This window comes from Aureobasidium pullulans, assembly GCF_000721785.1.
Source record: "Aureobasidium pullulans EXF-150 unplaced genomic scaffold scaffold_35, whole genome shotgun sequence".
Classification (NCBI taxonomy): Eukaryota; Fungi; Ascomycota; class Dothideomycetes; order Dothideales; family Saccotheciaceae; genus Aureobasidium; species Aureobasidium pullulans.
The window spans coordinates 221,234-233,373 of record NW_021941055.1 but is presented as its reverse complement, the minus strand read 5'-3'; the positions used below and the strand labels follow the sequence as shown (position 1 = coordinate 233,373).

General features: G+C 46.9%; 1 protein-coding gene across 1 annotated transcript; it reads right to left on the bottom strand.

The window, feature by feature from the left end:
* Positions 1–4,099: 4,099 nt before the first annotated feature.
* Positions 4,100–12,043, bottom strand: M438DRAFT_349922 (uncharacterized protein). The gene is made up of 4 exons (XM_029906507.1): positions 10,422–12,043; positions 9,247–10,372; positions 8,950–9,198; positions 4,100–8,897 (listed from the first exon to the last, which is right to left on the bottom strand). The coding sequence occupies exons 1-4, from the start codon at positions 11,975–11,977 to the stop codon at positions 4,419–4,421; spliced, it is 7,410 nt and encodes a 2,469-aa protein (XP_029755440.1). The 5' UTR covers positions 11,978–12,043; the 3' UTR covers positions 4,100–4,418.
* Positions 12,044–12,140: the final 97 nt, after the last annotated feature.

Here is a 12,140-nt window from a genome sequence, read left to right as displayed (position 1 = left end):
TAGTCTTCTAGCAATCCTATTCTATAATGCTTATATAGTAGTACGCGTCCTTTAAATCGAACTTTAAGAACACCCGGGCCCTAGACAGACGGTCTAAGGTCTTAGAAATAAGGGGTAACAAACACCGATTTTTAATAGTAATCTTATTTAGACCTCGATAATCTACGTATAGCCTTAGGCTACCGTCCTTTTTAGGTATAAATAGTACTAGAGCCCCGGTAGGGGACTTAGAGCGCCGAATCTACTTATTTTCGAGCGCTATTTCTAAATACTCTCTTAGAGTAGCTAGCTCCTTATATAAGAGGTTATATAATAGCTAGAACGGCGGAGTCTTCCCTTCCTCTAGTAGGATCGTATATACTACGTCGGTAGAACGCAGGAGAGACGCTAGGTCCTTATAATTAAATACTACTACGTACTCTTCGAACTCTAGTAGGAGTTCTACTAGGCTATTTTCTAGGTCCTTTTACGCGTCGGCTCCTTCCTAAGTAGGTTTTACCCTAGCTCTCGCGCATATAATAGCGTATACTTAGTCTTCTAACCTAGTATGCCTCGCAAAGTTATTTGCGCTCTTAAGGGATATCTACCCTATACTAGAGCTATAACGCTACTCGTTAGTAGTATCGTCCTTTCTAACTCTAGCCCTAGATCGCTATAGGCGTCCTAATAACACTAGTAGTTCTAGTATAGTTATACTATAGAAGATATCCTTAATCTCCTTTTCTACTCCTATAGAGTCTACGATCTAGGTTCGTACCTAGTACGCTACGTATACGTACGCTAGGTTTCCTTAGAAACTTACGGCCGACGGTTAGTCCGCCTTAGGGATTAGCTTAAGTCCGTAGGCGAGTGCATAATATTACTTAATAAAGTTATAATCCGCTACGTCGTTAAGTAAGTAGTTAGAAAGATGCTCCTTCGTATCTATAACGATAGTTCCTTAAATAGCGATAGCTAGGTAACTACGTACTAGAACTCGAGTAGGCGAGTTCTATCGCCTAGGCTATCCTTTTGTCCTAGGCGGTAAGGCTAACTCTCTAAGGGATAAAGGGGGGCTTAAGGTCGAGTCTTCCTATAGCCCTTACCTTTTCCTACTTTATCGTTAAGGCCGATATGTCGGAAGTTTACGTCGCCTCTACCCTAAGTCCGTTTTAGATAATTAGGTACTATATAGCCGGGTTCGTCGTATACATAGTAGATAACCCCTTCTAGCTTACCTCTACTACCCTAGTAGCCGCCTTAGTAACCGCCTCGTCCGCCTTAGCTAAACGAGCCGCGGCCTCTACTACTAGCGTAGCCGCCTTAGGAAGGTTATTCCTATTATAGCCGTTTTACCTCTAGTTTACGGCCGTACGAAGACCTTTCCTTATTACTATAGGACTTAGTCTTACGGATAGTGTTATTCTTAATAGTAGTTACCGCTAAGATAAGTTCCTCCCGTGTTTTAGGTACGTCGCGTACCTAGACTAGAGTAGAACGGAGGGAAGGGCGTAGCTTTACTAGTAAGTGTTAGACCCGTTATTCCTCTATATAGGGTATTATTTAAGCTTCTAGGCCCGTAAGGTACGCTTTAAAGTCTACTACCTTCTAGGACTCTCCCTACCTTGCTTAGTCGTACTAAACTATAATAGCTATGCCGCGGTTAACCGGATCCTTAATAGTATCGAAGGCGAACTTTCTAAAGCCTTTAAAGGTTAGGCCCTAAGCCGTTCCGAGGGGGTATCTCTACTACTAGCGATCGGTAATAGTAGACGATAGGAACTGCACTACGTAGAGGATACGCCTCTCCTCTATATTAAAGGCGTACGCGTTAATCTAGAAGATAATATCTAGTTAACATAGGAAGTAAGTTACTTCCTTAATGTTCCTAGCCTTATACTATTCTAGGTCCTTTATCTTTACGCTCTAGGGTCTTTTAATACGCATAGTTAGACGGGTTTAAGAAGACGCTCTAGAGTAGCTATCGTTAGTCTCTATCGTAGGAGTAGAGGCCTCGTAGCGCGTACGTTAAGCCTAGGTAGCGGCTACTTTTGCTTTAGCGTAAAGGCGCTATTATTTCTCTAGCTCGTTCGCCTCTTATAGCGCTCTAATATACTCCTATAGTTACGCTAGTGTCTCTTACGCCGGAGGGAGCTCCTCCTCTACGACCCTATCGAGGTCGTAGAGCTCTTTATTCTTAAAAGGTTCCTCCCCCGTATAGGTATCGTTCTACGCTATATTAGAAGGCATTATAGGTTATTACTAGGGTAGAACAATTAGAATTGTAAGGGTGTAGAATAACAACGTATAATGCGCTTTAATATAGTAGTAAGACTAATTATTAACCTTCTATACGATAGGTCTTAGCTTTATAGATATACGTAGCTAGAACGGAATAATAAAGTCCTAATAACGGGCCTCCTAGGGATCCCCCTAGGAGCGCCCTATTATACTAACCTTTAGTAACTTAGCTAATAGCAAGAAGGAGGCTAAGGCCTATTACCCCCTTATTGCTAACCGAGTAATATTTAATGAAAAGGTATAGGTAAGCGAGAGAACTCTACTTAAATAGGTTAACTCCTACTAGCGCTTCTCGTTCGCTAAGGGCTTATTAATCGACGAGCCTCGCCTCTTATTACTTAATATGCTCGCTACGTAGAAGATTAATGCAGTTAAGGCCGCCTTTGCTTCTTAGAAGACTATCTGTTCATTTGTCCTACCTAGCTATACCGGCTACGTATAGGTACTTAATGTATCTATTAACAAGCTTTTTAAGGACTAGATTAGACATTTAGCTAATATTTACTTTACTAACCATCTAGAGGACTAGGATACTACTGTATTAAAGCGTAGGGTCCTTATTACCTATTAGGTTGCCTAGGCATATACCTAGATTTACGACACGCATAAGGACTTAATTATTAAAACCTTCTAGTAGGTTAGCCTTGCCCTTCCTATTAATGAATCTTAGGATAACCTCCTTAAGGTTAAGGACCTGCCTAACCTTAATATCGGTAACTAGCGACGTCGTAATAAGGACGGTAGTCTCTACGAGCCCGGGCAGCCTAAGAACTACTTTAATCCTAAGGATGCTTCTTAGTAAATTAAGCTCGAGGGCGACGACGACGACACTTAGTATACTATCTACGCTATAGACCCTACTCTAGCATCGTAGGAACTAATTATTATTAACGACGACGAGCTACCGGAGCTCGATATAGACGACTTTAAAAACGACGATTAGGACGTAGATTACGAAGTCGACATAGATTATATTAGCAGTAACCCTATGCCTCTTAGAGAGCTTTAAACTACTTAATCTAAGAGCTCTAAAACGCTTAAATTAGCAATAAAAATCGAGACCTAATGATAGTTGTGTGTTTGCCTTGTTTGCTCTAATATCTTAATACTTTCCTCCTTTTCCACCTGTGCGCACGCTAAGACTCGCCTATACCGCTTACATTAGCAGCTATTGCGAGGGGGGGCCCTTGTTCGAGGTAAATAACCGTGTATTGGAGCTCGAGCTAACCCCTGCCGCTATAACCGAGGGGCCCTTGCCGCGAGGGGGGCCCTTAAAAACGAAATTTTACGGTACTCCCTCCCAAAACAACGTCAGCGAAAACATCGTCATCCCCAGCCACCAACTACAACTACCAATGTTCCGTATACACGAGCGAAAAGCAAAACAATATTCCGACACGGTGAATTGAATTCATCGCGTATTATTGAGATAATCGTCACCGATAGAAAGTGTATAATCCATGGCATGGCTGGATGGAAGTTTGGGCGACACATATCAAGGCACATTGCTTCCAACATGGTCGGCGTCGTAAATAATTGTATAAAACAGTTTTTCGGCAAACAAATGTTAGACAGGAATATTCGATTACGTCACACAATCAGATATTCTTTCGTGTTGAGACAGGGTGGGAAAGCAGTGCACCGAGCTGCATCATGTGGCAGATTGAATGCGTGAAACCAAGAAATGCGATGTACCACAATGTGTCGACCTGTCACTCCGAACGGATACATCCAAGTATGTAACAAAGTACTGATATCTGACCCATATGCAGTTTCAAGACAGAAGTCATCAACGTGGACAGATATCTAAAGATAATGCTCGAAATTGATTGTGAATGGTATGACCCTGGCCTTTAGATATACATCACGATTGAATATTTCCTCGATGCCCACCATATGCAGAGGCGTCCAGGTTCGAGGTCACTAGGAACGTTGTTTGAGTACAATAAATAGACTGGTATGGACAGGCATGCTGTATAAGCACCTTCTTCGAACTGGACACCATGTTCTGTGTGCGTTCCCACCCTCATCTCCCCACCATCTATCCCAGATCAATGACACCGTATGCCGAACCACTCTATGGTTGTTCTACCCACCCAAAACTCCGAATCATAATCATCCCTCTTTCTCAAATATCCCTACAAGAATGCGCACCATCCAATATACATCTGGCACAAGTTCCACGGATCGGTAGCCTGTCCAATCAGCGCATTGACATGTCCTTCTACACTCAACGGCACAGTTTCTCCTCTGAGGAATCCCTTGAGCTTTTGGCTGATCGATTCAAGGACTTCCTGTGGTGTGTCGGGTACACCGGGTGTCGTTCTTTTCTTCTTGCCGATAAAGTCAGTGGTAGGGTCGTGCAAGAATGTCTCGAGAATGTTCATCAAAGTGTCCTGATGTTGTCGGAGCAAGCCCAGTGTCAACTCAGCCGACTTGCGGAATGGACCTTCGTATCCATAGGCTCCCATTGCAGCTATCATATTGTGTGTCAGACGGAATGGTACGAGTTCCGGCTTTTCGAAAGTGAGACCCTTGTCGAAGAGACAGTTAAAGTCGACGTGGAAGACGCCGCCAGTATCTTCTTGGAGCAGAATGTTCTCTCCGTGTCGGTCGCCGAGTCCCAGTACGTGTCCAACCATGGACATCACTGCTGCCGAGCGTGCGTACCTCAGACGAGCTGCAAACCATGAGTCTGGCTCAGGGAACATCTCAGCGAACCATTCGTGCAGGATCGATGGGAACACCTTCAACACCTTCTCGTTGAAGATATCGACGTTTGCTGGACTCGCGCTTGCCTCACTAAGGAAAACTCGGAGTTCGTTGTAGTTGGGTTGAACGCCTTTTCGCTGGTAAAGCTTGAGGAGGATATCGCGCAAAGGCTTGATGCCTTCTACCCACTCAATGGTACCTGACTCTTCACTCAAGGGCGTCACACCATAAGTCTTGATATACAGACGTCGCTTGCTGGACTCGGTGTCTCGTCTAAGAGCTCTATTGATCATCGTGTTGAATTCCATGAGACGCTGATCCTTTCTGAGATCATCTTTCGGCTTGCACAACAGTCCATATTGTTTGCCATCGGAACCTCTCACTGTCAGTTTGCGTGGCCGTTGCAACGAGTTGAGCACCAATACTTCATCACTGAAGTTTTGTATAGTGATGCGCTCCTGTGCAAACGCCACAAACTTCCGGATATGGAAGGCGTCTTGCACAACCGGAGCGTTGGCTGTCAAGGTTGACTCTAGAGGTATGACAAGAGGATTAGGTGCCAACTTGTGGTTGAAATTCAGATCCTTCGACAGACTGACGTTGGCTGATCGCGTTTCGATGTGGATCTCACAGGCCTGTAGCAGACCGTCCGACAACTTCTGACCATGAGTGATCATTACGCGCAAGTCCAAGCTAGCAGATTCGTTCTTGGGCCGAGTCTTCGGGTCTTTAAGCTTGTTGATGATGGCCACACCACGACTTGCTCTGTCTGGCACAGAAGCCTTGCATACCGCTAGCAAGAACCAGAGCGCTTGACTGGGATGTGACGAGACGATCTTTGAGATGATCATTTGCAAGATCTCATAGACTTTTGGGTTCGGATGAGTGATGCGTGAAATCATCTGAGGAAGAGCGTTGTAGAAGATGTAGGGAGGAATTCGGTCAAAGTACTTCCTCATCTGCTTGTGAATCAGATCAAGGAAGTGTGAGCGTTTGGCCGTCACCTCAGCCTGTGCGTCGTTTCTGGTTCTTTGCATGCACTCCATACCAAGATCCAGCCAGAGTGTGATGATCTTTGGAATTGTTTGGTACCAGTACTTGGATCCAAACGGTACCGATCGCAAGTAGTTCTCGATGACGAGCTTGGTCAATTCACCCGTGATGTAATTTTCTGGCTGCTTGGATATGGGGAGAATTTTCGCAGCGTCCAAAAGCATGTTATAATGCTTTCCGAGATAGTAGTGTCCCTTCTCCCATCTCGAGTGGTGTCTAGCCGCATATTGATACTTGCTTGCGATCTTCGTTGCTTGTGTTTGTCCAGAGGCGTCCAGCCATTTCGCGAGCAGCAAATGTGCCCTAGCAGAAAGCATGTTCTGTTTCTGCTGTGCTTCTTCGGGATTGCTAGTATCTACCATTCTTTGGTCGTAAGTTGCGAATGTGTTAGATGCAATAGCGCCCTCGAGACTCTGGATAGCTTGTCTGTGTTGATCGTCCTTCCAGAGAAGTCTGGCGTGTTCAATCTTAGCTGCATCGTCTCCACAGCTGAAAGCGTTGAGTACAGCATAGTGAGCGATGCTCGATACATTTGTCTTTCGAGCAAGACGAGCTGTCGTCAGCCATGAAGTACCGATACTAACATCCGAGAAATCGACACTGGACAGCCGCATGACAGCACGTCGAATTCCAAGCAAGTACTGCTTGTCTGTGATGTATGCTCCCACCACAGCCAAGCGCTTGTCCATGACCCCAAGGATTGATGCAGAGGGTGAATCCTGAGTGCTGGGAACATCGAGCACTCCACTGAGAGCTCCGATCTCATACACAATATGGAGCTTGAGAAGAACGTCGTGGCAAGCCTGGAGCGAACTTCCAGAGACCGAAGTAATGCCTTTGACCACAATGTTACGGAGTTTGTTGATCATAATTGATGTCGAGTCTTGGTCCTTCTCTTGCATGGCGAGGAGCACTTTGCCAACACCGACATTGAAGTCATTTTGGTTTTCCTCTGGCAGACCAGATAGAGTCTCCTTGAGAGTGTCAAACCTTTCAGTGATCCAGCATGCCTCGGTCATGTAAGACAAGAGTGGACTCTTTTCACCAGCATTAGAATTGCCTTTGTAGTAGGATGCATACCGCAAGACTTGATCATACTGGCCAGACTCTCGTAGGCAGCTCAGGAGGTCGATTTGACGATTTGTATTCGAGGGTGACTTGATCAGCTCAAGTTCGTACCAACTTTGTGCCGCTGACCATCTGCCAGTCCTCTGATGTTGGAAAGCTTGTTGTTCAGGACTGAGGATGTTGAGGTGTGCCGAGATGCCGTCGAGACCGTCAGGCTCATCGATTTGAGAGTAGATGGAGTGCAATCGTTGAAACATAGCATCGTGCTCTTTGGCATCTTGGTTTCCTTGCCTCTGAGACTGGTCTCGGATATAGCTCTCCCAATGGAACAAAGCACGTGCATATGAGCCGCACTCCATGGCGCGTTGAGCGATAATGTCTGCAGGTATAGACCTTATCACACTCTCAACACTTTCGATCTGGCCCTTGTCTTTAGCCTCTTCGACTTCTGAGAGGGCATGGCCAGCCCGCATAGCTGCAGTTCGGTGCGCAGCCATGGTTCGCTTCTTTTCCTGTAGCCACTTTGACATATAGTCCAGAACAGTGAAAACATTTTCGCTGCATTGTCGAAGAGCCTCTCGCTCGGACTCGACAAGTGATTCAGACGACAGGACTGTCAACATCTCAATTCCAACGTCTTTGGCCTCCTGTACCGTACCACCAAGGACGATGTTGAGTGCGACGTAAGGTAGTAGGAAGCTGGCAATCGAGATATCATGTCGAGTGATGATTCGGGCTAAAATAGGAAACACCATCTCTGCATTGTCACCTTTGCCCCTCCACAACATGTCGTATGCCCATTCGCGAAGCCATGTGCTGTAGCGTTTTCCAACGGCAAACACTGGGTAATTTCGCTTCCCGGGTTGAACAGACGAGTTGCTATTGAGCAGATATCTTGAGCTCAAGAATGGCGTGAGGGTGTTCCGGACGCTTTCTGTCATCTCAGTCCAGCGATTGTATGCGGGACCAGCTTGTGATGGTCTCAGACGCGCCGCTGCAGCTTCATTGAAACCACAGAAGCGGACCAGCTCTTGCATAACATAAGCCAGAAAGCCCTGATCTCGGGCGTTGGTGGAAGACTTGAACGCTGGAACCAGGACGTCTTCGAGCATAATAGCAACCCAGTTGATAACCTCGGATGCTTTTTCGAAGTTCGAAAGCACAAGCACTTGTCGCTTGCTACTAATCATGTCGATGCGGTTTGGATCCAGACAGCCGATAATTCCAATGCATTGTGCGCTGAGATCAACAACAGCTGAATCAGTATTGGCGTACTTCGTACATACGTCTAAAAGAGCACGCATGATATCTGCTATCGCAGTCTTGGGTTGTTCGCTGACAGCTGCCTCGTGGATGAAGCCTTGGTTCTCGCCGAGCCAGGGAACCAGTTCGCGGAGTCCTTGAGTGACAATAGCGACATTCTCATCGTGCAGTCGCTTGGCAAATGCGCGAAGATGCACTTCTGGACGCTCGTCCTTCTTGAGCCGCTGAATTTCACCACCAATCTTGGACATCAACGGGATTGAAGCTAAGGATGGTATAGTCATAAGCTTCTCTCGAATCACGTTGCTGTGAGTCTTGAGAATTTCGCTTATGGTGTCATGAGTCTTCATCTGTAGAGTTGACGAAAGATCGTTCCAATGTTGAGCAACAAGTGCAAAGGTGTGATCAACCATGTCAGCAACATCATCACCCTCTAGAACGTTGACCATAGTAAGCCAGGCAGACAGTGCCGAATCTTGAAGCTTGGGCTGGTCAATAGCGCTTTGGAGGCATGCCCTTATCTGCATATTTGTGAGCTGCAGATCGATAATGTGCGAAATTGTCTGACCGTACCTGAGGAAGTGCCACGCTGACTTTGCTCTTAGCAAGTATGATCATTTGTTCTATCGCTTTGACACAGCGGAGCTTCTCGGACGAAGATAGCGATAAGGCGTTGTCGATGGAGTTGGAAAACTCGGTCATTATTCCTAAGACATGGGCCTCGAAGAAACTGACAACCATGCGACTAGTTTTCGCGTTGGGCTTGGAATGGCTTGGTTTTCCTTCGACCAACATGGCAAAGATCTGGATTGCCTGCTGTGCCTAGACATCTTTAGCGACTGTGCGAGGTTGTTGAGACGGAGGACTCACCTTTGATGCATTTGACTCGTCTTCATCTCCAGCAGCTTTGAGCATCTCGCATGCGATCAAAACAGGATTCGATCTGACCAGACTTCCTAGATCGCTACTCTGAAATCCAGGAGCCACCTCAGCGAGACATCTGGTCGCATTGCCTTCCACATCGCTGGATGGTTGGAAAAGCAATGTAGATATTACAGCTGCAAGATTAGCTGGCGGCTGAAGACACATATCTTGTATGTTGGTCTCTGCACTACGAGCCGAAGCAATTCGCTGTAGAATATCCTTCTTCCTTGTCAAGACGAGAAAAGGTACAGTGTCTCTTTGTGTCAGTAGCAGAAAGTGGCTCACGCTCATACCTAGAAACTCGGCAAGCTGTTGCGCTTTCTGAGGTTTAGTGGTAAGATCTTGGACGACTGCGACGGCAATGCTGCGATAGAAAGGCTTGAGCAGAGTCTGTGGAGAAAGTGACAGGGTTTCAGCGATATCTTCCAACTCGCTGTATGCAACAGAGCAAACCAGGGAATTCGGATGACCCAAGTAATCGACCAGCCTGAGTAATGCCAGATTGAGTTCCTTTTCTCCGCATACCACTGCTACTCTGCCCCAAGCTAGGATTAGAGTCTCATGCTGACCAACAATGTCTTTCGTTGACAGAGCTCTCAGAAAGTTGAGGGCAAGCTGTCGGTTCTTATTACGGAGATCGACGGGCAATCCCTCGCGGAGAAACGCAGCTAACGTTCGACCTGCGGCGATCCGTAGTTCCCTTGAAGAACTGTGTAAGTATTTCAAGCACCATTCGGCCAAAAACGAATTGCCAAGATCAAGGTAGGTGGGATCTTTATTGTGCAGCACGAGTGACCGGATTGCTAGGATGGCAAGCACTCTATCCCTGTTAGATAGCTGAAGATCTTGACTTTCAAAAAGTTCTGTGAGCAACAAGAACATCTCGGTCCAGTCCTCGGATCTATCGTTCTCTTCCCAGGTGTTTTTGGCAGGTTCTTGGCGTAGACGACGATCGCCATCGCACACCGAACACCTTCCGTTGTGCATGTTGTTCGTAGCAGCACAAGCGCAGGACCCTATCATTCGCCAAAATTTGCTTCGTTGCTCTTCGGGCATGGACGCATAGCATGTTCTGCTCGAAGTCAGTTCCTTGTAGTTGCAGTGTCTTGGGGCGAACTTACACAGCGTCATGTTTCTGGCCACCTGGAGTTGTATCGCTCTCTCTGCCCAGAAGAATGGCAACTCTTCGTTTGAGAGTCTGATAAAGGTCTTCGAATTGGCCGTTTGACATGTGATCAGGCTTGGAAGCGCTCACTAAACCTACGCGCAGAGACCTGGACGAAGGGGCTGGTTGCGAAAATGTCGCTTCATTGGAAGGCAGAGGAGCATCGTCTCTCATTACTGTATCAGCTTGGTCTGCAGAGCCATTCTGTCCAAAGACTTGTCCCTTGGTATCGTGTCTCGACAAATACTTCTCGAGTACTTGCCGCAAAGACTCAGTGGCGGTCTCGAATTTCGACGTGTCGAGAGCAAAAACCCTAATGGAGGGAAGCAGGAACTCCTCGATTATGTACGCATAATCTGAGTTAAGGCGATCGACCAAGAGTTCGAGAGTTGACGCAAGTTCTCGCTGTAGTTCGTTGTCCAGCGGTGATTTGCCTTCGTAAACAATGAGTTTTGAACAAAATTCGCAAAGATTACCGAGCAAATAAGAGATGCGGCTTCGGGGGCTCGCATCAAACGAGCCGTTCAAACAGATATTATGAAGACGCATGATTTGCAGGGCAAACAAAGAAAAGAAAGAATGTTGGTCGAGCCAGGACTTATGCTGAAATAGAATGCGACTCAAGCAGCCGACCGAGTCGAACAGCCATTTGTGCAGCGGCACGGTCGAGGTCTGAAATTGACTGAGCGCTGCTCTTGTCGAGGCAATGTCTCTTAAGGTGGAGACGAGCAGCAGCTGTATTCTGATGGCTGATAGAGCATCATTGGTAATTATTTGATGGCCCAGCAATAGAGCGGATTCGTCTTCTGTTGCGGGCCATGCGTTCGATGTGCTCCTGGCGGGTGGGAGCAATACACCTGGTACTTGTGGCGAAGACTTGGAGAAAATGCGATTATCTTGAAGCAGTAAGAATACGTCAGTAACACAATCGCGAAGCATGTGAAGAACTGCTTTCGCGTGTGGCCACAGATCCAAGGTCTTCGACAAAGCCAAGACTAATGAGGACAAAAGGGAAGCCAAAGAAGCTTGCAGTTGGTCGCCTTTGGAATGCTTCGAAATCATGAGCAGCTTGGGGAAGAGCCAAAGCAAGAGATGTGGATGTTGCTCCAGGTTCGGTTGTGGACCTCCCTGGAACAGGATCTCGGGTTGTCTCTGTATGGTGGATTGGATGACAGCAAGACTGTCGACTGCCTGAGGCAGCAGAAATCCCCATTGAGGAAAAGGATTGTCTTGAAACAGGACATCCAGACCTGCCTCGACAACAACCTTGATCAATTTATGGTTGACTTCGACATCAGTTTCGGGGACTGAGGTCTTGTTCAACAACTCCTGGAGAAGTTGGCGAAATGGGACGGTGGTATCTGGCTGATGGACACCACGAGCAGTCTCGACATGGTTCCTCACAAGCTGAGCGGCAAGCGTAGAAGGTGGTGGAAGATTTGCATCAGTCAAGTCATCGCCACCAAAGACAGCACTGCGACTATGGGTGTGGGCGAGAAGCCTGCCGACCATCTTGCAAGTCGTGATCAAGAGGCGGCCGCAGAAGCAGCAGATGGCTCATCTGGTAAGTGTTTGACGGGGGCAAGTTTGCAGGTTGGAAACATTTCGGCAGGAAGACGCGACCAACGGGCATTCAGAAGGCACGCCGTCACGTGCCCTAAATTGACCCAATTCT